The sequence below is a fragment of the Mustela putorius genome, unplaced genomic scaffold (assembly GCF_011764305.1).
Source record: "Mustela putorius furo isolate JIRA1106 unplaced genomic scaffold, ASM1176430v1.1 tig00003987_pilon_pilon_pilon, whole genome shotgun sequence".
NCBI lineage: Eukaryota > Metazoa > Chordata > Mammalia > Carnivora > Mustelidae > Mustela > Mustela putorius.
Genome location: NW_025422126.1, coordinates 2,823,067 through 2,847,138, shown reverse-complemented (window position 1 = coordinate 2,847,138; position 24,072 = coordinate 2,823,067). Strand labels below are relative to the sequence as shown.

General features: G+C 39.9%; 1 protein-coding gene across 1 annotated transcript in view; it reads right to left on the bottom strand.

Moving 5' to 3' along the window:
* NUP98 (nucleoporin 98 and 96 precursor) overlaps positions 1-24,004 on the bottom strand; it is a 121,852-nt gene extending 97,848 nt beyond the window's left edge. The window contains 5 exon segments of the mRNA XM_045071330.1: positions 383-522; positions 2,178-2,354; positions 2,464-2,565; positions 4,406-4,509; positions 23,984-24,004. Coding sequence (XP_044927265.1) covers positions 383-522; positions 2,178-2,354; positions 2,464-2,565; positions 4,406-4,481 — 495 coding nt within the window. The 5' untranslated portion in view covers positions 4,482-4,509; positions 23,984-24,004.
* Positions 24,005-24,072: the final 68 nt, after the last annotated feature.

Sequence of the window (24,072 nt, the reverse complement as noted above, 5' to 3'; positions counted from 1 at the left end):
AGTGGGTTAAGCCTCTGCCTTTGGCTCAGGTCATGATCTCAGGATCCTGGGATCAAGCCCCACATCGGGCTTTCTGCTCAGCGGGGAGCCTGCTTCCCCCCCCAACTCTCTGCCTGCCTCTCTGCCTACTTGTGATCTCTCTCTCTCTCTCTGTCAAATAAATAAATAATCTTAAAAAAAAAAATACACATATTCAAGATTAATATTTCATGACTTTTCATACCTACTATACAAATATTTAGAGATTTTGTTCTTAACACTTTCAGGAAGAGTGAGACTAAAAACTATGCATAAGTGGAAAATGGAGAAATTTTATTTCATCCTTCAAAGAGATATACAAACAGAAGAGTAATATCCACAAAGACTAGAAGAAAATACTTACATTAAACTTAATAGTGGTCCCAGTAGGAGCAGCTGTAAAACTACTTGGCCCAAAGAGGGAGCCAGATGTGCTACCAAAAGGATTAGAGGTTGTATTTGTAGTACCAAAGAGTCCCCCACTGCTAGTACTTGTTCCAAAATCTGTAAATTAGAAAGAAAAATGAGATGGCACCAGTTAAGAGTCTAAGAATCTGTAAGATATCTTTAAACTGGGCTGTGGTGCCACAGCAGCATTACTTTCACATTCTCAAATTCTCTCTTTCAAATCTCCCTAGCAAGTACCTTCAAACATGTTTCATACAGACACATACATAATTCTAGGCTTCCAACTCTGAAGTGAAATAAAATCTGAATCCCTTTGTCAGCTAAGTGTCTATAAAGTTCTTGTTGGGTAAAGTTGGAAGACAAGTGAAAAGAAATGGTACTCTATTTCATCATAAATTTTATCTCATTTCTCCTTTTTTGATAAGACTACATGCTGAATGAACTTGTCTTTCTGAAAACATCACAACAGACTTCAACAGGGGTCACTGTATATTTTATTTACATACATTAATACAAACACCTAAACAAAACCAAGAAGTTCAAAACACACAAATGATCCTATTAGGGTAACCAGATTATCATTAAATTTTGCGCAGTAAAATTATATGGAAAAATTAGTAGGCATGTTGATTATTTCTTAGAATAAATTCTGATTGCCTTACTTTTCCAAAAAGCTGAATTTCAAAAAATAACATAAAGTGAATTTAAGTCTTATCTAAGGAATATATTTTTCAAAGAGAGATATTACTTCTCAAGAAGTTATACATAAGGTGCAGAAATGTCAGTAAGCAGTAACGCTATCTGCCAGTATTTAATAGTAAGTTATATCTTAATCACCAATTTAAGAGGAGTCTGATTTCATACTGGCAACTGCTATTTCTTTTCTAAAAACATGTCCTAATGTATGGCTTCAAGTAAACAGTCACATCTCTTTTGAATTAGCAAGTTAGACTGCATTTTACATTATCATGGTTAAATATTTCAATACCCCACAACTTTCCCTCTGTGAAACAGTGCTAGTTGGCTAAAATTCATTCTGCTATACTTTTGCACTGGGAATGCATCAACTCACAGGGAACACCTGTTCAACTAGTAGTGCTTACCTCAAAGTACTGTGTGAATTATCCCTAGGCCACATTTAGAATTGAAGCAATCAATTAAAAACATCTGCTATCTGGGTAGCTCAGTCGGTTAAGTGTCCGACTCTTGACTTTAGCTCAGGTCTTGATCTCAGGGTTGTGAGTTCAAGCCCCATGCTGGACTCCATGAGCCTAATTAAACAAAATATCTGCCATGGATGAGGAATGGAAGAGCAACCATGTCACATCTAGTATGTTATTCCTGCTTTAGTCTCTAATACCCAATGTGAAAAAGGCAAGAAGAAGGTGTCCCTGCAGTACAATATGGAGGAATATGTGCATTCATCCTTGAATTTCTCCTGTCTTAACATCTATGACATTGCTCTGGCCTGGCTTTTCATCCACTCTCTGGTCATTCTATGTCAGGAGACTCTTCCTCTAAATATCCCTTGAATACTAGTGCTTCTTAGATTTTCAATCTTGGAGCAATGTAGCCCCCTCCTTTCCAGCCTATTAAACTTTTCAATACATTCTGAGGTTTTCCTCTCCCCAATGTTTTTGCTACCTGGTGGAGAAAGGGGGTAAATGAACACAGGGAAAAGAAAAAGAGGGAGTATATTCAATAAGCAAATCAAATTATTAGATGCAAAAGTCCAATGATGTCCTACTTACTTCCAAAGCCAGTTGGTTTATTTTGCGCAAAGGCATTGTTCTGGGATGAGAAGAGACTGGTCCCTGTACCTGCAGTTCCAAACAAGCTATTTGATGTTCCTGTTGATGTGCCAAACCCAAAGCCAGTGCTTGTGGAGGTAGCTGGCTGACTAAATGAATTAGTACCAAATAATCCTCCTGGAGAGATGGAGAGGAAAAAAATTGTTAAATACATGGACTGGAACCACTAAATGAAGTCCTATACCAGCTAAGAATAAACCAACCATATTCCAAGTAAAATCCCTACCTGGTTTGGTCTGTGAATTTCCAAAGAGGCCTCCAGTATTGTTGCTAGAACCAAATGCAGATGTTCCAAATGCTCCTCCACTAGTAGTGCCAAAGCCAGTGTCTGAAAAAGGAAAATCCAGAGTCAAAATAAAATCTAAATCAGGTGACCACTGGAAAGGATCTTAGTATTTCTTTATATTCTGTGTTTGAACAGGATAACTGGTCTAAACTGAAAATTATTTTTTCAAAGTTCCATCAGACTACAAATTACAGTTAAAATTAAGCCAATTAAGCCAAAATGATAAACATTTTATTCATTGTTCCAGGAGAAAAAAAAAGTGAAGAGGTGTGACTTTTCAATAAAGTTATAGATGTCAACGGGTTAAAAAAAAAAGAGTGTGAAGGTAAGTAATGATCTCGAGCTACAGACAAAAGCAAAGTCATCAAACTCAAAGTGTTAAACTCTCTAGACATTATATATTCCAGAGTCTCTGAGATGAATGATCCTTACTTAGGAAAGTGCATGAGAAAGACCTGGAAAGGTTTTTCAGAATACACATGTTCAAGTTCCAACCAAGATTCTAATTCCATAGTTCAATGACAGGAAATACATTCTTTGAAAACAACAAAACAAAACAAAACAAAATAAAAGGGGACCCTGGGTGGCTCAGTCCCTTAAGCATCTGGCTTCAGCTCAGGTCATGATCTCAGAGTCCTGGGATTGAGCTTCTTGTTGGACTCCCTGTTCAGTGGGGAGTCTGCTTTTCCATCTCCCCTCTGATCCTACCCCACCCCTTGTGCCCTCTCTAATAAAATCTTGAAAAGAAAAAAAAAAAAAAAGATTCTCTCTCTGCCCCTCCCCCAACTCCCCCCAGGCTCATGCACAGGCTTAAAAAATATATATATATATATATATGTATATATATATATACATATATATATGTATGTATGTAACATATATATATATATCAAGTACCTTCTGTGAATGATAAAAAAATCATGAAAACTCCAAACTTATTTCTATTTCTTATAAAATTCTAACAAGATCTTATCCAGTTATTTATCAAAGAGATTTTTTTATAAGACCAAAGTATGAATAAAATTCCTACCTAAACTATCAGAATGATTTCTTTTTAAAAATTTATTCAAGTATAATTAACAGTGTTATATTGTTTCAGAGTTTCATTAGTTTCAGAATCTGTATTTAAGACTGTGTTTCTTCATATCTTTTTTCTTTGTTCATTTGTTTTCTTTCTGAATTCCACATATGAGTATAGGTCTTTCTCTCACTTATTTCACTTAGGATTATACCCTTTAGATCCATCCAGGTTGATACAAATGTTAAGAGCTCAGTCTTGGGGCATCTGGGTGGCTCAGTGGGTTAAGGCCTCTGCCTTCCACTCAGGTCATGATCTCAGGGTCCTGGGATTGAGCCCTGCATCAGGCTCTCTGCTCAGTGGGGAGCCTGCTTCCTCCTCTCTCTCTCTCTCTGCCTGCCTCTTTGCCTACTTGTGATCTGTCAAATAAATAAATAAAATCTTAAAAAAAAAATCTCAGTCTTTATGATTAATATTCCACTGTATATATCCACATATTTATCCATTCATCAATCCATGGACACTTGGGTTGTTCCCATACCTTACCAATAACGCTGCAATAAACATAGGGGTGCACATTTCTTTTTGAATTAATATTCTGGTTTTCTTTGGGTAAATACCCAGTAGCGGAATTACTAGATTGTATGCTGATTCTATTTTTAATTTTCTGAGGAACCTCCACACTATTTTCCACAGTGGCTGTACCAGTTTGCATTTCCACCAACAGCGGGCAAGGAAGGGTTCCTTTTGCTCCACACCCTCGCCAGCACTTGTTATTTCCTATGTTTTTTATTTCAGCCACCAGAATGGATTTGTTCTTAGTAAGAATAGCTTAAGTTTCTCCCCTTGTTTTGTAAGACTTACTCTGCCCAAATGTTGAAGTTGTGCCAAAGCCACCAGTGCCACCCCCAAAGGGTGTTCCAAATGACTTATTAAACATCTTCAAAATGAGTCTTTGCTTCAGCAAGCTGAAAAGAAGAAAAAATGATCACCTTTTAAGGACCACAGAATACAAACTAATTCTTTCAGAAAATGTCACTGTACAAGTTTAGTCCCATCCAAACTACAGCATAATGTTCACTCTCATTCAATATCCTAAAACTCTATATAATAAAAGGCCTTCTAAAATTGAACTGAATTACTGGTACCATAATTTAAGATTAAACTTCAGATCTCACCAACAATTATCCCTTTAAAACAATGTTTTTGGTTTTTTTAACTTTTTTAAGTTCCCTTCTAATGAAGATTTTGGGTCCACTATGCCAGACCTAGGAGGTTATCCACAATACTGATTAAAAATTATAATGATATTCTGCTATCACAACCACCTGAGAAGGTAAAATTGTTGTCAGGCTGTTTTTGCATTATAAAAAGTTTTTCTGCCCTATTTGGGGGAGAGGGTATATAAAATGCTGTAATGGTAAATGTTCTTTAAACTACGTATGTCCCTCCTCCCATCTCCAAATTCGAGATTCTAGTGCCCTGACACTCTCTTTGAAATAACTTCTTAAGACCTTTCTTTATGGTCTCCTACTTACCTATCTTTGTCTGGGAACATTACAGAAAATCTTTGGTGAAAATCCCCCAACTCACACGAATAACAAATCATATATTATATGTTAACTTAAAAAAAGTCAACACTGTCCCTGATAAATTTTCCTTAAACTTAAGGTTACTACTACCTCTTATCAGCCAGCAGACAAGAAAATACTTAGTAAACGTTGTACTTTTAATATAAAAATCTCAGAAAATAGCCAATTATGCTTATCTGGATTTTGTAACAGGATGATTTTTCCATTATTTAAACATGATGGAACAGTTTTTTTCTTCTAGTAATATCATACCCCATTCATATAATAGAATTAAACACTTAGAGGTGCTCCCCACAATATTAGTTACCCTTTAGTACTTTCAGTAATTCTAATAACCAAAACATTTTGTGCAACATTGGAAAAGATGAAGCTGTCCCTAAATACATTCTGCCCACTCAACTCCCCTAGGAAAAAACTCCAACACTTAGTTCTTTATCCCAACATCTGGGAATTTACTAATTCCAATTAAACAAAGCTCACTGAAACCAGTAGTTCAAGAGAGCCACATCAGAATTAGCAAGCTTTTCAAAATAACCACCCCTCCCCCAGGCCCCATTCTAGAGATGAGGACCAAATTAATTAATGTCCAGGGTTGGGATGTAGACATTTGTATTTTGAAAGGCTCTTCAAGTTACTCTACTGCACTCTCTTGGAACCAGAGGCTATATTTCACATAATCATCATTTCTCTTTTAGTAATGAGATTTGCTTGGAGTTTCCTGCCTTCTCAACTTAACAGGTGTCACACAGTACAGAATGAGCCTTTCCCCTATTAAATGTCAACTTTTCTTTCCAGGGAAAATATTCTTGGAAGTACTTAGCAGAAGTCTAGACCTCTATGGTCTTCCTATGTATTTGTTTTTCAACCGTTCATTTGGAATTGACAGTTGTGCTAGGGGTCAGATGTCTCGAAAATTTCATTTTGACTGCAATCTCTCATACTGCTGTCTTGAGCAACAGCCCTATCACATCCACTTCACTCTCTGTTGATTACATTTTTTGACCCATCATCAGCACAGCAGAAACTGTAAGGAGTAACAGTTATTACACTAAATTTGCCATCCATTTTCTTATTCATCCCCACAACCAGCAATCTGTTCATGTATATCTGACATCTATACAGCAGATGTGTCAGGATTCAGAAGCTAAGTAATAGTTTTTTCTCTGTGACATTCACCCTTATATTAAAGGTTTTAGTGTTAATTTGGGAACTAGGTTCTACAGGCCAAATCCATAGCTCCTAACAATCAAAATTTGCTTTTTAAAATTCTTAGCCTAACAGGGGCGCTTGGGTGGCACAGTCAATTGAGCATCCAACTCTCTCAGGTCATGATCTCATGAGTCATGAGACTGAACCCACGCTGGGCTCCCCAGTCAGCGGGGAGTCAGCCTGAGATTCTCTCTTTCCTTCTCCCTCTGCCCCTTCCAATACTCCCTCTAGGGCACACACTAAGATACATAAATAAATCTTATTTTTAAAAAACCTTATCCTGGAGCGCCTGGGTGGAGCACTTGGTTAAGTGTCTCTTGATTTCGGCTCAGGTTATGATTCAGAATCATGAAGTCAAGCCCCTCTTTGGGCTCTGTGCTCATCTCACAGTCTGCTTATCCCTCTCCCTCTGATCCTCCCCTGCTCATGCTCTCTTATTCACTCTCTCAAATTAAGAAAATTTTAAAAAACAAATTTAAAAATCTTATCCTAACATAAAAACCTAACATCACATATATTTCATAAGGGATTTTAAACAGTAATAAAATATCCTAGGAAACACCTAAAGGTTTATAAGCTTTTATACATTATCTCAACAATCCTAAAATTATGTTATTATGCATCACTATCTGTACTTTAAGGATGAGAAAAGAGGATCGAGTGTTTACCTAGCCTCCCAAGATCAAAGAAGTAGTAAGTGGTAGAGCCCCAGTTTAATCTATCTTCTGACTTCCCATGGACACCCTCAAGCCTAGGAGGGAACATACAAAGCAACAAAGAACATGTTCAGTATTAAAGAAATTCATTGCATCTGTTCCAGATCTAAGCACAAGGGACAACGCGGGGACCAAATCCAATTTGGACTCTTGGGAAAAAAAGGTTCTCACTCAAGTTCAGCCTGTCTTTTTGGGGTTCTGGCCATGATGGGCTTGCTCAGTCTCAAGCCTGAGCATACTGGGATTTAAGTGTTTTTTGTTTTTGTTTTTTTTAATTATCACCATGGAAACAAACCAAGATTTTGGAAACAGCTTCATGATTTTTATCATAATTGCTAGAAACTGAAGAATGGCTAATGCAGTTAACCCTTTGCCCTTTAAACAAATCATTTTCTTGACTATGCTATGAAATGCCAGTGACTCAATGAAAGATGTCCCATTCTTCACACTTTGCCCTTCTAAACCCACTAATTCATTCTTTAAAACTTAGCCCAGGGGATGCCTGGATGGCTCAGTTGGTTGAGCATCCATCTCTTGGCTTCGGTTCAGGTCCTAATCTCAAGCTCCACACTCAGAGCATAGTCAGCCTGAGATTCTCTCTCTCTCCCTCTGCTCCTTCCCCTCTCTCATGTGTGCACGTTGTGCTTTCTCTCAAATAAAATCTTAAAAAACAAAAATCTTAGCTCAAGCTCAAATGTCATCCCTTCCATAAGCTTTCATAGCTCCTTCTAGCAATTAGTCAAGTCATTCCTCCAGGCTTACACAGCACATGATGATTTGTTTATAAGTATACATCCTGACTCTGACTCTTTATGGTGGACGGTGTGATAATACCGACTACACAGATCTTCCTGTAAGAGAAAAGGATCTGTAGTCCCAGCTGGTGCAAAGTATTACTAAAAGATAACCCTGAGCTACTGATCCTTTTCAGAACTGCCTCCACTGAAAAGCTGCCTTACTCAGTGTTATATCCTCTTCCAAGGATAGTCCACATGCAAAATGAGGTCCCTTCACTCCCACTTAAAAGCTAACTCTAAAGGATGCTTCCAGCTTCACATTCCCACAGGATTGCTGAGGCAGTCATTAAAATAATATCACGGGGCGCCTGGGTGGCTCAGTGGGTTAAGCCGCTGCCTTCGGCTCAGGTCATGATCCCAGCGTCCTGGGATCGAGTCCTACATCGGGCTCTCTGCTCAGCGGGGAGCCTGCTTCCTCCTCTCTCTCTGCCTGCCTCTCTGTCTACTTGTGATTTCTGTCTGTCAAATAAATAAAATCTTAAAAAAAAAAAAAAACATTTAAAATAATATCACAACTTGGGGTGCCTGGGTTGGCTCAGTGAGTTAAAACCTCTGCCTTCCACTCAGGTCACGAGCCCAGGGTCCTGGGACTGAGCCCCGCATCAGGCTCTCTGCTCAGCAGGAAGCCTGCTTCCTCCTCTCTCTGCCTGTCTCTCTGGCTACTTGTGATCTCTGTCTGTGAAATAAATAAAGTCTTAAAAAAAAAAAAAAGATAATATCACAACTCAATTTCTCCCTCAGCCCATTCCCCTTCTCTCCCAAGGTGGTTATCTCAAAACACTGTAATAAAACTCATGCAAGGGGCGCCTGGGTGGCTCAGTGGGTTAAGCCGCTGCCTTCGGCTCAGGTCATGATCTCAGAGTCCTGGGATCGAGTCCCGCATCGGGCTCTCTGCTCAGCAGGGAGCCTGCTTCCTCCTCTCTCTCTGCCTGTCTCTCTGCCTGCTTGTGATCTCTCTCTGTCAAATAAATAAATAAAATATTAAAAAAAAAAAAAAAACTCATGCAAGAAGACTATTTCTAACTCAGAGTCTGCTTCCCAAGAAGCTCAACCTTCGAAAAATCCAACCCTCCCCAATACACAATGAACTTCTCCAGGATTGATAGTACCATTGGTTTACTATCCCAGAAACTAAAAAAGGATCTGTTGAGTAGGTGGCCTAAAATGCACTTCCAATACACAGAAAACATGCGATTTTCCAAATAACATATCTCGTCAGGTAAGCGTAATCAGCATGTAGCAAATGTGGTTTCATAAAGTGGACAGAAAAAAGCAATGTCAGATAACCTTTTGAATAGTGGCCCAGCTCAATAAAGGAGGAAAGGAGACATTTTCATGTGTTTTTTTGCCTAGTCTCTTTAAGCACCAATAAATTAATGGCTCTGTATCTTTCTGGGTTTTGCACTATGTAATGCTATTAATACCTTTTGATTCTGTTGTGCTTTCTTGTGTATTAAATATTTTTCATTTTGCCAAAAAAAAAAAAAAAAAAGGATCTGAAACATATACAACTGACCTTTAAACAATAAGATATTAGAACTTCTGGCACCCTCCAAACTTAAGTACCTAATAACCCTCTGTTAGCTAGAAGCCTTATCAATAACATAAATAGTTAATGCATTATTTTGTATGTTATGTACATTATATACTACATTATTACAGTAAAGAGCTACAGAAAGAAATGTTTAAAAGGTCATAAAGAAGAAAAAATAGGGGCACCTGGGTGGCTCAATGGGTTAAGCCTATGTCTTTGGCTTAGGTCATGATCTCAGGGTCCTGGGATCAAGCCCCACATCGGGCTCTCTGCTGAGCAGGGAGCCTGTTTCCCCCTCTTTCTCAGCCTGCCTCTCTGCCTACTTGTGATCTCTGTCTGTCGAATAAATAAAATAAATCTTAAAAAAAAAAAAAGAATACATTTATAGTACTGTACTGTAATTATTGAAACAATTCCACACGTAACTGGACATGTGCTGTTCAAAGTGTTGTTGTTGGACAGTCAAGTGTACTGATTTTCTAAACTAATGATGATAACCACTAATGTGTTTTGTTTTTTTTTTTTAAAGATTTTATTTATTTATTTGACAGAGAGAAATCACAAGTACACTGAGAGGCAGGCAGAGAGAGAGAGAGAGAGAGAGAGAGAAGGGAGCAGGCTCCCTGCTGAGCAGAGAGCCCGATGCGGGACTCGATCCCAGGACCCTGAGATCATGACCTGAGTCGAAGGCAGCGGCTTAACCCACTGAGCCACCCAGGCGCCCCACCACTAATGTGTTTTTTTAAACAAAGGCTGTATGATCAAGTTTTTTTTTTTTTTTCCAGGATTTTATTTATTTGACAGACAGAGATCACAAGCAGACAGAGGCAGACAGAGAGAGAGGAGAAAGCAGGCTCCCTGCTGAGCAGAGAGCCCGATGGCATGCCAAGCTGAATCCCAGGACCCTGGGCTCATGACCTGAGCAGAATGCAGAGGCTTTAACCCACTGAGCCACTAGGTGCCTCTGATCAAGTTATTTTAGAAGTAACTTCTTACTTAAAATCAAGTGTGATGAATTCTCAGAACAAAAGGATAATCATGAAAGAAGGCTCTTGGTAAAATTTTTCATTTAATTAAGATGTTGGAAAAAGGAAGAGATCACAAAATGGCTGAATACAACCAGCAAAAAGTTGTTTGGTCTGTTATATATATGGTATATTTCACATATATATGTATGCATGTATGCAGAAATGTTTATGTTTGTGTATTTATTATCACAAACCAGCTGATAACATTTAAAATAGGGCTATGTCAAAAAAAACAGATTTTGGGTCTCTCATAAAAAACCTAATGATTAAGCAAACTAGGGACTCTAATCATTTAGTAATAGTCTGGAGTTTAGTAGCATCTGCCCCTCCCCCAACTTTGGTGAAGTGTAATCTCCAATGTGCCACAGTGCCCACCCAGCATCACTCATTTCCATCAGCTGCCTGTAGACCCCAACAGATTCTGAGTTTGTGATTTCTGATATAATCAGAGAAAGGACCCACATGTTTAAAACTGGAAAAGCAGTAAGTGCCAGGAAGCACAAGAGGAAGTAAAAATTAGAATGTGAGCAGGAAATATGAGGAAAAATTTGTGGGGATTCAGAATGTGAACTGGACCTTGGGGAACTAGAAAGACAAGAGAGGAAATGAGGACCAAGATAAATAAGGTACACAGGTAAGAATAGGTATTTGTGTACCTATCCTATCTGGCCTTGTATTTTACAACCAGAGCTCAGCTTCTCTCATATAATAAGCATAAATAAATATACTTATCAGTTCATTAGACAGACGTCTTTAACCTTAAATTATCCAACTGAAGAAGTAAATCAGAGCACTCTGCTATGTATGTACCTAGGATATGGTATCAAGAATAGGACACCACCAGAACATTTGGACAGTTACCTTAGAGAGTTATTTCAAGTAAAAGACGTTTAATGAAAAAAAGCAAACTGCAAAGAGACACAATTGGCAGATTATATAAAAAAGAAAAGAAAATATACTCTTATTTATTGATATGTATATACACAGTACGAGTAAAAGGGGAGACTAGAAAAAATACATGAAAATGGTTGCCTATGGAGAAAGGAAGGTAAATGATATATGGGGCAAAGAATTCAGAGGACCCAAACTTATTCCTCACGTTTATTTCCTCTATTACCAGCAGCAACAACAAAAAAGATCTAGAGGATGCAGATAATCTGTACTAACTCTATTCTCCCATTAAAAAAAGGGAGGGAGGGGGAATGTTCACAGCAGCAATGGCCACGGTCGCCAAACTGTGGAAAGAACCAAGATGCCCTTTAACGGATGAATGGGTAAGGAAGATGTGGTCCATATACACTATGGAGTATTATGCCTCCATCAGAAAGGATGAATACTCAACTTCTGTATCAACATGGAAGAGATTATGTGGAGTGAAATAAATCAAGCAGAGAGGGGTACCTGGGTGGCTCAGTCATTAAGTGTCTGCCTTCGGCTCAGGTCATGATCCCAGGGTCCTGGGATCAAGCCCCACATCCGGCTCCCTGCTCAGTGGGAAGCCTGCTTCTCCCTTTCCCACCTTCCCTTATTTGTGTTCCCTCTCTCACTGTGTCTCTCTGTCAAATAAATAAATCTAGAATAAATAAATAAATAAATAAAGCAGAGAGAGAGTCAATTATCATATGGTTTCATTTATTTGTGGAGCACAAGAAGTAACACGGAGGACATGGGGAGATGGAGAAAAGGGAGTTGGGGGAAATTGGAGGGGAAGACGAAACAGGAGAGACTATGGACTCTGAAAAACAATCTGAGGGTTCTGAAGGGGCGGGGGGGGGGGTTGGGTGAGCCTGGTGGTAGGTTTTATGGAGGGCACGTATTGCATGGAGTACTAGGTGTGGTGCATAAACAATGAATTCTGGTACACTGAAATTTAAAAAATTAAAAATTTTAGGGACAACTGGGTGGCTCAGTTGGTTAAGCAGCTGCCTTCAGCTCAGGTCATGATCCCAGCATCCTGGGATTGAGTCCCACATCGGGCTCCTTGCTTGGTAGGGAGCCTGCTTCTCCCTCTGCCTCTGCCTGCCACTCTGTCTGCCTGTGCTCGCTCTCACTCCAAATCTTAAAAAATAAAATAAAATAAAGTAAAATTTAAAAAGGGGGGGCACTGGGTGGCTCATTCATTAAGTGTCTGCCTTCGGCTCAGGTCATGATTCCAGGTTCCTGGGACTGAGCCCCACATGGGGCTGCCTGCTCAGCAGGAAACCTGCATCTCTCTCTCCCACTTCCCCTGCTTATGTTTCCCCTCGATGTGTCTCTCTGTCAAATAAATAAATAAATAAATAAATAAATACATATGGGGGCGCCTGTCTAACTCAGTTCTCAGAGCATGTGACTCTTGATTTTGGCTCAGGTCATGATCTTGGGTTTCTGAGACTGAGCCCCACATTAGGCATGGAGCTCACTTAAGAATCTCTCTCTTACTCTGCCCCTCCCTCACTCACACTAGAGATCTCCCCCTCTTAAAAAAAAGGGAGGAAGTAATACTAGAGATTGTTGGAGTGGAACTTCTAAATCCATTTTAGTTCAAAGGCATAGCAAAAAAAAAAGGGGGGGGGGTTAGGAGCGCCTAGATGGCTCAGTCGTTAAGCTCTGCCTTTGGTTCAGGTCATGATCCTAGGGTCCTGGGATGGAGCCCTGCATTGGGCTCCCTGCTCGGTGGGAGGCCTGCTTCTCCCTCTCCCCCTGCTTGTGTTCCCTCTCTCATTGTGTCTCTCTGTCAAATAAATAAATAAATCTTTTTAAAAATCTTTAAAAAAATTTAAAGGTATATCACACATTCAAACCTTTATCCTTTTAAATATATTAACCTGTCCCAAACTGAAATAGCAGCTAACATTTTAATTCTTACTATGTCCCAGGCACTGGCCTAAGTACACTTTACAAATTATCTCATATAAACCTCCCAAGAATCCAAAGAGGTAGGTATTTTGATCTCTATTTTACAAATGGTGAAATTGAGCATGATCACAAAGCTACTTTTGACTATTGGCTGTGTGTATAGAGCCTAGAGCTCCCACAGAAAGAACAGTGGCAACTAAAGGTAAAATGACTTTGCATTCACTATAAATAAGAAAGCTATAAAACCAAAATTTGGCACTATTACTCCAGCCCTATCAGGACAAAGACACACTTCTCTGGCAAACATGACAGTTCCAATCATCAGAAAGGAAACAGCTCGCTCTTATAGAATGACAATTTATGTGGCCTAGAAGAACTTTCCTGCAAAGATTAACCACTTGCTTTATGGATAGATATACTTACACTCACTGCAATTTTTTTTTTTTGGTAAGACATATTTAGAAAGAAAAGATTAAAATGAAATAGTCCTATACCGAGAGAAACAATGCCATTAAATAATTTACTTTGTTCTTTGTGCTGATCTTTTTAAGTAGGCTCCACTGGGTGTGGAGCCTAATATAGCTTAAACTCACTATCCTGAGATCAAGACCTGAGTGAGCTGAGATCAAATCAAGAGTCAGGCGCGTAAACCACTGAGCCACCCAGGGGTGCCCTGTGCTCGATCTTCTAATTAGTAATTCAGACTGTCAGATGTCTCAGTCAATGCCATGTCTGACTTTGGCTTGGGTCATGATCTCAGGGTCCTGGGATGGAGCCTGCGACTGGCTTACCAGGGAGTCTGCTTCTCCTGCTCCCTTAGCCCCTCCCCTACCCTGCATGCTCTCACTCTCTCAAATGGACAGATAAAATCTAAAAAAAAAAAAAGACTGTCAGATATAAGAGGAAGCCTTAATAGACATCAGTAGTCCAGTATTGCCCCCATTATCCCAAATGAATCTTTTTTTTTTTCAAGATTTTATTTATTTATTTGACGAGAGAGATCACAAACAGGCAGAGAGGCAGGCAGAGAGAGAGGAGGAAGCAGGCTCCCTGCTGAGCAGAGAGCCTGATGCGGGGCTCGATCCCAGGACCCTGGGATCATGACCCGAGCCGAAGGCAGCGGCCCAACTCACCGCGCCACCCAGGCGCCCCCCAAATGAATCTTAATAAACTTTTGTGTGCTTTGTGAACTCTGGGAACAAAGATCGACCTCAGTTTTCCTCCAGAAGAGTGGTGGACAGTCCCTGAAACAGGGTAACAACCCAGCAATTGCCAACTTTAAGCACTATCTGAATGACTAAGCAAGGGGCGCCTGGGAGGCTCAGTGGGTTAAAGCCTCTGCCTTCAGCTCAGGTCATGATCCCAGAGTCTGGGATAGAGCCCTGCATCGGGCTCTTTGCTCAGCAGGGAGCCTGCTTCCTCCTCTCTCTCTCTGCCTACTTGTGATCTCTGTCTGTCAAACAAATAAGTAAAATCTTAAAAAAAAAAAAAAAATGAATGACTAAGCAAGCTTGCTGCTGACAACAGAAAGTTACACAACTGGGAAGTAATTTTTTCTCTCCACTTTACTGAGTTCCTCTGTACAAAATTCTTAAGAGCAAAAACAGTAAGTAACTCTTAGATGAATGAAGTACTACTTCCCAGCTTACAAAACGTACTTTTTCATATATCTTCTCATCTAATCTTCACAAAAATACTAGAATAGACAGGAATTATCTTCCACAGTTAAACTGAATGGAAAAATAACTGTTACTTTTTGCCTTGCATAGAAAAGGGATGGGAGAGTTAGGCAGAATTCCAAAAAGTTAGCTTAGTCTTAATCACCAGGTATCACATCCCAGCAAAACCACCTGCTATCCCCTTGTTTTACTGTATCCTTCCTATGATCAATCCCAGTTAAGCCATTCCTTTGTTAGAACATTCGCTTTTCTCTAAAAACTATGTCCCTTTTTCTTTTGTATTTTTTTTTAAAGGTTTTTATTTCTTTATTTAACAGAGAGAGTGACAGAGTATAAGCAGGGGAAAGCAGAGCGAGAGGGAGACGCAGGCTCCTTGCTGAGCTGGGATACCCAGGCACCCCCTCACTTTTTCTTTCTAAAAATTGATGTTCAGGGGCACGTGGCTGGCTCAGTTGGGGGAGTGTGTCTCTTGGATCTTGGAGCTGTAAGTCAGAGCTCCAAGGTCGGTGTAGCAATTACATTAAAAAAAAAAATAAAATCTTGGGGCACCTATATAACTCAGTCGGTTAATCGTCTGCCTTCAGCTCAGATCATGATCCAAGTGTCCTGGGATCAAACCCCACACCAGGCTCCCTGCTTCTCCTCTCTCTGTCAAATAAGTAAAATCTTTAAAAAAATGATAAATAAAATCTTTTTTCTTAATTAAAAAAAAAAATTTTTATTTATTTATTTGCCAGCCAGAAATCACAAGTAGGCAGAGAGGCAGGCACAGAGAGAGGGGGAGGCAGACTCCCTGACGAGCAGAGAGACCGATGCGGGGCTCAATCCCAGGAGCCTGGGATCATGACCTGAGCCGAAGGCAGAGGCTTCAACCCACTGAGCAACCCAGGCGCCCCGATAAATAAAATCTTTTAATATTTATTTATTTATTTATTTGAGAGAGAGGGTGATAGCAAGAGAGAACATGAGCAGGGAGAAGAAGGAGGTTCCCTGCAAAGAGGGAGCCCGATGTGGGACTTGATTCCAGGACTCTGGGATCACAACCTGAGCTGAAGGCAGATGCTTAATCAACTGAGCCACCTAGGCGCCCCAGCAATAAATAAAATATTTTTAAAAAGAAAGAGAAAAATATCTGGGGCGCTTGGCTGGCTCAGTGGGTAGAGCGTGTGACTCCTGATCTCAGGATTTTGAGTTCCAGCCCTACACTGGCTGTACAGATTACGTAAAAATTAAAAAAAAAAAAAAAAAAAAAAAAAAAAAAATAAAAAATAAAAACTGCTGTTCAAGCCTCACCTATTCCACACTGTCCCAGATTAGACCCTCAGACTCTTATCAGTATAAAAACACATCCCCTTCCCCTCCCCCATTCCAAACATGATTACGTAAACTAATGCCTCTCAGCTGCTCTGAGTTATGCAATATATTTGCTGTCATACCAGCCCCTTGAGTGTATGAGCTGTTTTCTGCTCTAGTAGAAAGCATCTGGATTTTGCTTAATTTCATCCATTAAGGTATAAATTAATTTAAAATAATCTATATTATCTAGTTGAGCTCCTTTCCTCGCTGTGCTGAGTAGCATTTTCACTCCTTTAACATAACCTTCATTTGAAAAACAGAAGTAGTGAAAAGAGTATATCAGTTTTGGAGTAACACAAATCTGTATTTAAAACTCTCCACCACTTACTATCTATGCAATTCTCTGAAAATCTAAAATTAACTCAAAAAGTTAAAAAGGAATTTAAGAAACCCTGCCATTTGCTACTGTGTAACTGTACTTGTCAGGATAGTCAACCTTTCAGACCTCTATGTCTACAATTAACAACAGGGATTATCCAGCCCACACTAAAGGACAAAGATGCCTCAGACTAGAGCTCCTCAAAATTAGGTTTGTTTTTGTTTTCCTAAGATTTTTAATTTTTTTAAAAGTAACCTCTATACCCATAAGCAGGTTTCTTTTTTTTTTTTTTTTTTAAGATTTTATTTATTTATTTGACAGAGAGAAATCACAAGTAGATGGAGAGGCAGGCAGAGAGAGAGAGAAGCAGGCTCCCTGCTGAGCAGAGAGCCCGATGCGGGACTCGATCCCAGGACCCTGAGATCATGACCTGAGCCGAAGGCAGCGGCTTAACCCACTGAGCCACCCAGGCGCCCATAAGCAGGTTTCTGTTTACCTTTTCAACAAATATTTTTATAATACTTTTAGTAAGAAAAATGTAAATTAATTTCCCCTCGCTCTAAGCCTTGACTGCTCAATGCCCAGCTGGATCACCATACATAAAATGATTTCACAAATACTTCACTGTCCTCTAGTGACCATTTAAAATAACCATAAAATACCACTGTAAACAAAGAAAAACACACACTTGCTCCACACACACTGAGGTCACTCTGATCATTCTCTTCCACTCATCTCACCTCTCTAGTCTCATTCCCAACAAGTCACCTTTAGTCTACAAATCCATTCATCTATTTCTTTTTTTTTAAAGATTTTTTTTTTATTTATTTGACACAGACAGAGATCACAGGTAGGCAGAGAGGCAGGCAGAGAGAGGGGGAAAGCAGGCTCCCTGCTGAGCAGAGAGCCAGATGTGGGACTCAATCCCAGGACCCTGAGATCATGACCTGAGCCGAAGGCAGAGGCTTAAAACCACTGGGCCACCCAGGAGCCCCTCCCCTATGTCTTTTTTTTTTTTTTAAGATTTTATTTATTTATTTGACAGAGAGAGATCACAAGTAGGCAGAGAGGCAGACAAAGAGAGAGGAGGAAGCAGGCTCCCGGCTGAGCAGAGAGCCTGATGCGGGGCTCGATCCCAGGACTCTGGGATCATGACCTGAGCCGAAGGCAGAGGCTTTAACCGACTGAGCCACCCAGGCGCCCCCCTTCCCCTATTTCTTAAGAAGCTTAATCCACCAAGAAGGTGTGTAGACACCAGAAGTCTCTATGTCAAAGGAGCATGCAGAAATAAACAAGGTATGAAGTGATGAGTGAGTGCAACATGCATTCATGAAGCATGAACTAACTGCTCCTTTCCTGAACAACAGTCCTAATTCAGTCAGTTCTTTCTTCTCTTGATCAGTGGTTTTCAAATATTTTTAGCTATGTAACCCAACACAGAAGCTGCTCTGGCCAAAGTAAAGAGGGAAAGGTTCAGTAGAACTCTACCAGCAGAGTGCTTTCAAAGAACCGATGTGAAAAATCACTGTCCTTTCTAGATTAGTAATTCTGAAAATGAGGTCTGAAGGTCCCTAAAAGTCCTTGAGATCTATTTCAGAGTGTCCATGAAGTTGAAACTATGTTCATAACAATACTAAGGCATTATTTACATTTTTTTTTTAACTGTACTAACCTCAGCACTAGGGGGCAAAAGCAATGATGTATGAAACTGCTGGAGCCTGAGCATGAATCAGGACAATGACCCAAACTATAAAACAGTTACTGAATTCTTCATTGCCATACACAGCACACACAAAAAATACACTTTCATGTGAAAGCCTTTGATGTTGTAAAAATTACTGATTGTATTAATTCTTGACATTTCAGTACACATTTTTAAAAATATTCTGTGATTATTCTTTGAGAGAAAATGGTAAATACTCAAAAGCACTTCTGTACATGGAAATACAAGAGCTATCTCAAAGAAAAACACCTGTGTGATTACCTGAGTAGAAAGCTGAACCAGCTGATCTTTCATGGAACACCATTTTTACTTCAGAGAATAAATGACAAACGATGGTTATTCATATTTGAAATGAAAATTAGAAATTGCCTGCCACTATGAGCTTGACAGCTCATTCTTAAGACTTATCTGATGAGATGGGTGGAAATGTTAACAATTGTATAATTAAATTTGCCAACATTCGGAAGAGCTACATAACCCAGTGAACCAATGATTTCTTAATGACCAATGCACGATGTCATAAAATTATGCATGAGTAAATATCCATTCAAAGTGCAAGACAAACCACTGATATTTAAATGTAACACTGTACTAAGTTCAATAATATGGCTTCAGGGCACCTGGGTGGCTCATTCACTTAAGAGTCAGCTCTGGCTCAGGTCATGATCCCAGGGTCCTGGGCCAGAGTTCCACATCAGGCTCCCTTGCTCAGCAGGAAATCTGCTTCTCCCTCTTCCCCTCCCTTCTGCTGAATGCGTTCATGCGTGCTCTTTCTCAAATAAATCTTTTTTTTAAGATTCTTATTTAGTTATTTATTTGAGAGAGAGAGAGAGCACGCATGCATAAGCAGGGGTAGGGGCAGAGGGAGAACCAGACAGCATGCTAAGCAGGAAGCCAATGTGGGGCTTGATCCTGGAACTCCTAGGTCATGACCTGACCTAGAGGCAGGCACTCAATCAGCCACCAAGGTGCTCCTGAAATAAGTAAAATCTTAAAAAGTAATAATAATATGGCTTCAGGTTCCATATTGCAACAAGTCTTCACAAACGTTTGGGATGCCTGGGTGGCTCAGACGTGAAGGGTTTGCCTTTGGCTCAGGTCATGATCCCAGGGCCCTGGGATCGAGTCCCACATCGGGCTCCCTGCTCAGTGGGGAGCCTGCTTCTCCCTCTGCGTATGCCTTCTTTCTCTGTCAATAAATAAAGAAATGTTTGAGGAGAATATCTACAATTATTTGAAAAGATTATTAAAACACTCTTCTCCATCTACTCATCTGTATGAGGCTGGGATTTTTTTCACATACTTCAATCAAAACAACTTATCAACTGTGAATGCAAAAGATCTGCAAATCCAGTGATCTTCTACTAAGTCAGACATCAAAAAGATTTACAAACATCCATCACCCTTGTCACTAAACTTTTTAGTGATTTTTCATAAAACTATTATGTTAAAAAATGAGTTTATTATTCTTTAAGTCAATATCTTTTGAAGCTTTAATTCCTAGTATAGTAAATATGAGTAGATATAACCCCACATAACAAAAGCTGTCTGGAATCTGTAATAATTTTTAAAAGTATAAAGGAGTCCAAAGATCTCAAATTTTGAGAACTGCTACACTGCACTATTGCTATAGCTTCCTCCTAATTTGTCTGCCAGACTCCAGTTTCACATCTTCCAATTTACCCACCACCCACTAGCATTAAACTCACGTATCAGACTTAGCTAATTAGAGCTGTATTTTAATAATTTTTACTTCTCTACTACAAAACTACAATTATGCTGAATTAAGTACAAACTCTTCAATAAGACAATTCTGTGTCAATGGGACAAGACACCGATCAATGCATATAACTACCAGTGAAATGGAAAAATAATGGAATTCCACAGCACCACATTTAATTACATTTAATTACATCAATTCAACTACAAGCTCTTTTTGCCCTCTTCCACAAAAAGAGAAATAGATATTGCTTTATTTTCCCAATGGCCTATCCCTTTTCAAACAAGACCTTGATTTCTATCCCGGAAAAAGGGAGGATACCACAGAAATAAAGAGACACTAGAACTCTTAGCTTTTCAGCTTCCTGATACCAGATTTTGATAACTTAAGGGTTTTTCAAGGACACTTTACTTGTTTAAAAGTATTTTATTTATTTATTTGACAGAGATCACAAGTAGGCAGAGGGGCAGGCAGAGAGAGAGGAGGAAGCAGGCTCCCTGCTGAGCAGAGAGCCCAATTCGGGACTCAATCCCATGACCCTGGGACCATGACCGGAGCTGAAGGCTGAGCCACCCAGGTGCCCTCAAGGACACTTTAACAAGAAGCAATTTATTAGGGGCACCTGGGCAGCTCAGTCAGTTAATTGGTTGCCTTCGGCTCCGGTTGTGATCCCAGGGTCCTGGAATCTTGCCCCATCTCAGACTCCTTGATCAATGGGGAGCCTGCTTCCCCTTCTCCCTCTGCCTGCGGCTCCCCCTGCTTGTGCTTGCTCTCCCCTCCTTCTCTGTCAAATAAATAAATAAAATCTTAAAAAAAAAAAAAAAAATGCAATCTATTAGCTGACTTTACAAGCATACATCAGGCAAGTTAAAGGTAGGACTTTACTGAAATACTGGTAATGTTTTCTCAAAAGCAGTGATCTCTCCATCAGGGCAATTTTGCCTCCCAGTGGACATGTAACAATACGTGGAGACCTTCCTAACTGTTGCAACTCAGGGAGCTGGGTAGATTTGGGGAACGCTGCTAAACATCCTACAATACAAAACATAACTCCCAAACGAAAAGAATTATCTGGCCCAAAATGTCAACAGTGCAGAGGCTGAAAAATCTTCTCCAGAGACCTACTATGCCAAATACTTAGATTCAATTCCAAACCCAAAGAAATGCACCAAATTCTCAAGAAACACTGTATATGGGGCGCCTGGGTGGCTCAGTGGGTTAAGCCTCTGCCTTTGGCTCGGGTCATGAGATCAAGCCTGGCATCAGGCTCTCTGCTAAGCTGGAAGCCTGCTCCCTGCCCCCCCACCTTTCTGCCTACTTGTGATTTCTCATTCTGTCAAATAAATAAAATCTTTAAAATAAAAAAAGAAATGCTGCATATATATATATACCTTACCCTCTACTACCTGTATTGTGTGGGTTTTTTGTTTTTTTTTTTTTTAAGATTTATTTATTAGAGGGTGCCTGGGTGGCTCAGTGGGTTAAGCCGCTGCCTTCGGCTCAGGTCATGATCTCAGGGTCCTGGAATTGAGTCCCACATCAGGCTCTCTGCTCAGGAGGGGGCCTGCTTCCCCTCCTCTCTCTCTGCTGGCCTCTCTGCCTACTTGTGATCTCTCTCTGTCAAATAAATAAATAAAATCTTAAAAAAAAAAAAAAGATTTATTTATTAGAGAGAGAGAGCGCAGACTGAGTGAGAACACAAGTCAGGAGGAAAAGGAGAGGTAGAAGCAGGCTCCCCAATGAGCAGGAAGCCTGATGCAGACAGAGCTTGATCTCAGGACCCTGAGATCAGGACCTGAGCCAAAGGCAGCTACTTAATCAACTAAGCCACCTAGGCATCCCCCTCTATTACCTATATTGTTAAATCTCCAAAAATTTCTTAGTCCCCTAACCTTTTGACAAATTAATAATAATTAATAAATAATATAATAATATAATTTTAGACGGGCACTCTGTTAGAAATTAAACATCACTACTACTATCCCTTACTTCTTAGGCTAATTGCTACAATAAAGATATCAAAATAAAATAATATACCCAATTTCTTCCAAGCTGTGAATTTGGTTCCCTAAAAGTTCTATTTGCTCTCTGCTATCTAGGAGCTAGCAGACATGAATAAAGTCAGGTACCAAAGTACCATGTAATATATGAACGGTAGGAGTCCTCTTATCTAGGCCCCATATTTCAGGAGCACACATATACCCAGTCTTTTTATAGACTCTTTTAGGTTTAGCTGTTCCATATTTGTTTATCCCTTCAAATAAACACTGAACGCCTACTATGTGCCAAGCAACTTGAATACAAAGATAAGACAGGGGTTCCTGGGTGGCTCAGTTGGTTAAGCATCCAACTCTTGATTTCAGCTCAGGTCATGATCTCAGAGTTGTGAGACTGAGCCCCCCACAGCTTTGCACAAGCAGGGAGTCTGTCTAGATTCTCTCTCTCTCTCTCTTCCCCTATCTCAATAAATAAATATTTAAAAAAGACAAATACATTTTACCACAGTCTAATAACATAAACAGCTAAAATACAAAATGATTTGTGCTATAAATAGAAGTATCAAATAAGTGTTATGGAAGCTTGCAGGAGACAGAATGCCAGGAAAGGCTTCCCAGAAGAGGGTGATGCTTGAACTGAGAAAATGTCACAGAAAATAGACTCTGTTCACATCTCCATGTTTAGACTACTGTACTCTTCTGCTCTTACACGCTAGTTTTCAGTTTTTGCCTTGTGTGATGATTTGACCACTGTGAAAATACCAAAGTGGTAACTTTTAATTCAAATTCCTCAAATCTTACTGAAGAGTGAAAAAATAACTCTATTAAAGTATTTCCCAGTACCTCCAATTTGTCCAAGTTCTGGGTTTTTTTAATAACCTAACTTCCTCCACTAAGTAAGCAGATCATCTGTCACCCAGTTAACAAGCAATGCTTTCTGAATTTATAAGACTGTCACAGGGAATGATCACTGCTCTTTTCTTTCTTCCAGTTAGTTTCTTCTTCCAAACAGTTTTCTTCTCACCTTATCCAACTAAAATACTTTGAATTCTATGACTTCCATGGTACAAGAACCACAAAATTACCGCTGCCTATCTTTCTAAGTCTTATCTGTATTTCCTGCTTTCTATTCCAATAACGTTATGAGTCACTAATTGGATTCTTCCTTCTGAGTCCCCAGCAGCTGACACAAATAAAAATTTCATATTTGGAATCGGAAATTAGCCAAACACGTAGTCTTACCGTTTCGTTTCCAATACATTTATATCATTGACATTTTTAAACCAACTTTTTAGTTCTCATGGTTTGGGTCAGGGTACCGCAAATGAAGCTTCTGCCTTTACACAAACAGAAGTGGTACCAACCAGATCAGAAACGCGATCAAAGGCTGCTTCTAACTACCGATTGCTCCCCCCACTAACTTCCAAAGGGAACCTTCAAATAATGGGAGGGTGATACAGGAGAAAAAAATTTCTAGACTAAATCAGATCTGACACCAGGGAGGGTGATACAGGAGAAAAATTTCTAGACTGAATCAGATCTGGTATTGGCTAATCCTGTCCCTTCTCTGGACCTCAGTTTCTCTATCTATAAAACTTGCACGTGATGTACGGTAGGGGGCTGGCTTTATTTTTTAGGTCTCTATGGCTATAGTAATCCAGAAATCACATCTTTTCTCTTCATCCAGTTTTACATGGAACACGTGGGAGGACAGAAAATAACCTTTTACTCCACTAAACCGTCCTTAATTTTCAAATATTATTTTAAAAAACTAACAAACTCCCGACCCACCCACCCTAAACCTCGGGCTGCAAATTTTCCCCGAGGAGACGCCAAAGGCAAGTTAAAGCCTATCCAGCACGACGGTCGAGGGAAGGGCTGGGGAGACCCAATTCGGGGTCCTAAGACACTGCCCCCGCAAAGGGCCCGCCCACCTAATCACCGCTGGGCAAATGAATGAGTACCACCAGATACATGGTCGCTCCCTCCGCGTAGGCTGCGACGGGAGACCCCGGGGCCCCGA